Source organism: Cariama cristata, unplaced genomic scaffold (assembly GCF_000690535.1).
Source record: "Cariama cristata isolate BGI_N322 unplaced genomic scaffold, ASM69053v1 scaffold5858, whole genome shotgun sequence".
Lineage (NCBI taxonomy): Eukaryota > Metazoa > Chordata > Aves > Cariamiformes > Cariamidae > Cariama > Cariama cristata.
This window is the reverse complement of record NW_009629329.1, coordinates 1-5,539: the sequence shown is the minus strand read 5'-3', so window position 1 is coordinate 5,539 and position 5,539 is coordinate 1. Positions and strand designations below refer to the sequence as shown.

At 45.2% G+C, this 5,539-nt stretch overlaps 1 protein-coding gene across 1 annotated transcript; it reads right to left on the bottom strand.

Annotated features, from left to right (window-relative positions):
- Window positions 1-3,852: 3,852 nt before the first annotated feature.
- HTR5A (5-hydroxytryptamine (serotonin) receptor 5A, G protein-coupled) lies at window positions 3,853-5,533 on the bottom strand (the record flags this gene model as incomplete). Its single annotated transcript, XM_009705108.1, has 2 exons — window positions 3,853-4,185; window positions 5,144-5,533. Coding segments are annotated over 2 exons (723 nt in total), but the record flags the coding sequence as incomplete, so codon positions are not given.
- Window positions 5,534-5,539: the final 6 nt, after the last annotated feature.

Below are 5,539 nucleotides of genomic sequence, written 5' to 3'. Positions count from 1 at the left end.
TTTGACAATTTGTCAGTCTTACCTCACCGCAGCAGTCGCTGGAACTAATAGTCATTAATTACCTTTGTCAGGTGAAATGTCTTTAATTGCCTGCAACTTTACTTCCAGGAAACTCCCACTTTCAACTGCCGCTGCCAGTTTAAAGGCCACGTCTCCCCGCAGTAATTTGAGGAAAACTCCAGGAAAATTAACAGGGAATGAAGTGATGCATGGCCCACCTCTAGCTGTGCAGGATCAGTACGTGTCCTGGAGTCACCTGCCTGACCTGCCTGCATCAAGAAGAAAGGTCAATGGGATGGGGGTGGAGGAGGAAGGTGGTCAACCAACCTGTCATGTAATCCAAGGGCATTCTTTTGTGACCTTTTCTTCTCTCTAAAAAATAAAGGAAGCACAGTAGCAGACTACCTGGAGAGCTGCTGCTCCTTGAACCTTGACAATATGCATTCAGCATTGCAAGGAGACATTCAGCAGAGAGCATTCAGCATGCGCTGTTGTTGCCCTGGCTATCAAGCTCCCATACAGATGTTCGGTGAACTGTCAGAGCATCAAGAGGAAAATAAATTAATTGTAAGTGGAAGAAGGTTACTTAAATCTTTTGTGGAAGTATTATATAGCCATTAAATTGCATAGAAAACTCAATAATAATGGGTAATAATGTTCTTTGAGCAATTAAAAGGAAGCCCGATTTATAATGCTGCTCAGCATTCAAACCAGAGTGTTCCACCTTCCTGGTACATGATAAACATTTACTAATTAATCCTCATAAAGCCTCGGTGAGGCAGATCTCTTCACACCACCAATTCTGTTTTATAAACGGGAACAAGAAGGTACAAGATACATCCTTTGAAGCTGGGGTTGTGTATGTCTTCGAACATGATTTGGGTCTGTGGGAGCCCACTCAGCATCTGTGTTTGAATAGTGAGAGGTTTGTAAAAAGCCTCGGAGCCAGGATCAGAAGTCAAGGTTTCTTTGTGCCCCTTCACTGTGCTCGGACCATCATGGCATGTTTCGATATGATTCTTCAGCACAGTCTCCAGAATACTGACATTTTCCCTGCATGGTCATATTACGTTGCAGGAATGGTATTTAGAAGAAAAGCCAACGGTCTTAGGTCTTGAGTAAAAGCTGTAGGAATTGGCCCATAACGCAGCTGCTAATTATGTCAAGATTCAAAAGAACAAAACTTACGACCAACTGGAAGCTGTTATTTGCAGAATATCAGTATGGATTGTATGGGATGCGGGTCGTCAAATAAATGTGGACATAACTTACGCTAGGATGGTGGACTATCCATGACTACAGACAAATTAGGATTATCTAGTGTAATTTTAAAATTCTCTCCTGTTTCCTTGTCACTGTTTAAGGCACGGCATGAATAAACACAGGGTGTAATGAAAGGGAGCTTCACCCCAGCACTGAGCTGCAGCAAATGTAGGGATCTTTCCCACTGACCTCAGTTTAATTTTTGTCTGCTTACACAGGATACTAATCTGAGTTTGCAGTTGATTCCACAGCCTGTGCAAGGATCCCACACAACACAGTTGTGCCTAACTTTCTGGTTAATCCATGCTTTAGTGTTTAAAGTGTTACCATAGTGGCCTAACAAGCAATCTCCTAATTTCAGGCACCACCAAGCTTAGCTGAAGGTCTGGATTGGACAAGGAAGCATTTTTTCCAACTTATTTTTGGCTGAACAACCCTTGACACAACAAAAGTAGTAAGTTCCCCAAAAAGAACAACTCTGCATTGGTGATGGACTGTCCAGAGAAAGCAATGCAACCTTTATATCCTCAGTAAAAAAAAACAGCTCAAGAGTTTATTACAATTTTTGATACTTTGGAGATGTCACTAATAATACTTCAAAATATGTAACAAAGAAAGAAAACGCTCTTTACTAGCTGTAGAGAGATTGGCCCATGGTTACCACAGATCAGACATTCTTTCAGGGGAGTTAGAAGATTGCTCCCATCCCACCCATCTTCTCCTTGAATTAATTAACATTAAAACTATGATTTTATAAGACAAGACATGCTAGATAAATTCTGATTCGCTTGAAATTACTGAGAATTTGTCCATTGCTTTCAATGAGGGCAGGATTTTACCTAATATTTCTAACAGACTTTTATAAAATAGTGTTGAAAAAGATCTCAAGAGCCATCCTATTTCTCCTCTTGCCGCAAGGCAGGATCAACCACATCTATGTCAGTCCTGATGGATGTTTGTCTAACTGGCCCTGAAAGAGCTGTAACACTTGACAGCACCTTGGGCTCTGGTTCTATTTTCACCTGTCCCGAGATATGAAAAGAAAAAGAACTTTTATTACCAACTCTGCCAGGATTTTTGACTGGTTTAAAGGACCAGTGACAATTTTAACATCTGATGTCTCACAATCTGCTAAGGATAGGAACTAATCCTACCCACCCCCAGGGAGCTTTCCCATGATTTATTGACATTTTTCCCTTTTAGCTCTTCTTCTTGAGATATCTGACATGAAATCATGTCGTTCCGATTCCCATCTTGTCTTTTTCTCCACCATTTCAGTTCTGGTCTGTTTCAGTGACTGCCCCATAAGAACCGATAGTTAAAAGGAATGCTTTTCTTTATCTGAAGGCATGTCAGTCTTCCAGTGGTGCAGTATAAAGTGGATAATTCTAATTCTAGGAGTGAAATGCCAGCTACTATAATTATGTTGGCAACATGAAAAGGCAGGGAGGCAACAGAGCAATAACAAGCAGGCAGGACTGGAGCCTTAGAGGGGAAGAATAAAAGGATGGGTGGGCAAATGAAGAAATATTTAAGCCCCGTCCTTGCAGAAGAGCACCTTTATGGTTTGATCACGCTTCCAGAATGAAACATCACTGGTCATTAACGGCCCTTTGCCTGCAATCCAGTGCTCACAGAAACAAAGTGAGGTCTTTGCTTTGGTTTCAAGAAGACCTGAATCACACTCAGAAATAGTAAAACACAGCTCCTCATTGACAGGCAATTTGAAATACACTCCTTGCATCCCCTGCAACTACAGGAAACCTGCCCCACAGCTGCTCAAAACACATTTTATGGTTTAGAATGGGAAACACAGACACAAAGATTAACATTTACAGCTGGTATTTCTGAAAGTAAAGGTCTGAGGCAGATGCTCACACATAGCAGCCAGAGAATGAGAGGTGGATTTCCCATGCATTCTCTCTCATTCCAGGGTACACCATGCATTAAGCTTTCACAATAAATTTTTTTTAAAACTTGCTACACGGAATCCAATAGCAAACATCACAATTCATTGTTGATAAAGCATGTGAGAAAAGGCTTTGTACTTGGAGTCTGCTCTTAACCCTTACTGAGGGTTTTATTCCCCAAATACAAACACATGACAATCTCCACCAGCAAAAGACAACAGCCTTTTCAACCAAACCATAAAATATCTAGTTTCATATGTAATCACAAAATCTCCTGACATTAAAGGGTCCCAGCTTTGCACATGGGACAAAGTTGATTAGTGCTGTGAGTAACCAGCAGTGGCCAAACCAGAGTTTCAGATACGACTCCTTGCCAGAAGACTCCTCCACACCATTACCGCCACCAAACAGAAGGTCACTAGGAAGGTGGGAGGAAAGCAGCGGGGCACTGGAGGAAGAACTCTGCGCTGCTGGCCACAGAAACCCTCTCATGCTGTTTGCAGGAAAAATAGCAACTGACTTAGAGGATGGGATAGAGAGTCTGCGTAGGAACCTGGATCGTCCCTGGGACATATGACCCATGGGGATGCGTCTTGAGCTTTGAACCTCCTCAAGAATCTGGTAGGATTCATTGAGAGTCGAAATCAGCTTCCTGGGGCAGCGGGGAAGCTTTTTCTGCTCAGTGCTGTCTAAAGAATAGGTTCCTGAAGGCATTGTTGTAGTTTTTGTTGAAAGCAGTGTAGATGAGTGGATTAAAAAAGGAATTTGAATAGCCTAGCCATAGAAAAATACTCTTCCAAATGGGTGGGATGTCGCACGAGCAGAGGGGGTTGATAAGCTCCGTGATGAAGAAGGGGATCCAGCAGAGCACAAAGACCCCGATAAGGATGCCCACCATGAGGGCAGCTTTCTTTTCCTTCTGCTCTCTCCACGTGTCTCCGTCTGTCTGGAACGTAACGGTGGCATGACGGACAGTGAAGACCATCTGTGGCTGCTGGGCAGCTTCTTTTACCTGCCAAACACAAACACAAGTTGCACCATATGTGCCTCAGTCAGCTGATCCCACACAGCAGGTACACAACCAAACTATGCAAGTGATGGCCAGAGCTCACGGGGAAACGCGGGTCATCTACGTCACGGTCTAATTGAGGGGAGACCGGTTGTATGACCCTCTTCTGGGTAACAGAGACTATTCTTAAATGAGGCTAGAAACTAAACAGAGTAGTGATATATGGGCACCTGGAACTGCTCGCACAGCATTGCAATAAGATTATTTCCCCATTTCCAATCAGATCAGTAGAACCGGCACAGACCCACATGCTGTGCACAAAAGTCTCCTTGCCTTCTCTGAACCCATTGAGTTTAAGAGTCCTTGGTAGAAGAGGCAAGAAAATGAGCATACATTTTCTTCCTCCCCCCAAGAAGTCTTTACAGTACACAGTCACCGTGCCTGGGACGAACTGACACGATGCAGCCACGATTAGGAAGGATTTACAAGGACGTTCTGCACGTGTGTCTTCTGGGTGGGTAAATTCACAATCTGCCCAAAGCCACAGGTGCTTGCCACGTTATCGTCCCCAGCGGAGACGGGATCCCATCCATTCACGCCCCCGCATGCCTCCCCACGGGAGGAACGGTGACCCCTTACTCACGCTGGCAAGCACTGATTCAGCATTCCACGGGGGGATGTCTGTGAGTCACCGCACGCCCACGTGGAGCTCAGGCTTGCAATCTGGCCCAACGTTGCTTTAGCTACACCTTGCTTGCTCACAGCTGGGGACTCGGACAGAGTCAAAAGACTGGGCTTGTAAGCTTTGCCGTCAACTTTCCCCCGAAAGCCTCCAGGATTCACAGGGCTTTGGTGGGATGCTGTTTGCTTGCACGCTTTAGCTCGAAGTTTCCCCCACTGCTGCGAGGGCTTGGCTACTATCAGCCATTGACTAGAGCAAAATACAACCAAGTTGACCTACCTCCAGGGCTTCTGGTGTAATGGGGGTGATGGAGTTGCTCTTCCGAGATCCAATTCGAAACTTGGCGGCCTTGTAGATCTTCCAGTACACAAAGAGCACTACGCAAAGGGGCAGGTAGAAGGCACCAAAAGTGGAGAAGATGGTGTAGGAAGGCTCCTGGCTGACTTGGCACTCCTCACTGTCCTCTGAGTAAGTCTCTCCCCAGCCAAAGAGCAGCGGGGCCAAAGAGATGAAGGCAGAGAGTGCCCAGGTGAGGGCAATCATGATGTTGGAGATGCGGCGCCGGATGCGGAGCGTGTACTCCAGGTGACGAGTGATGGACCAGTAGCGGTCAAGGGCGATGGCCGTGACGTTCCAGATGCTGGCAGTGCAGCACAGCACGTCGAAGGAGATCCA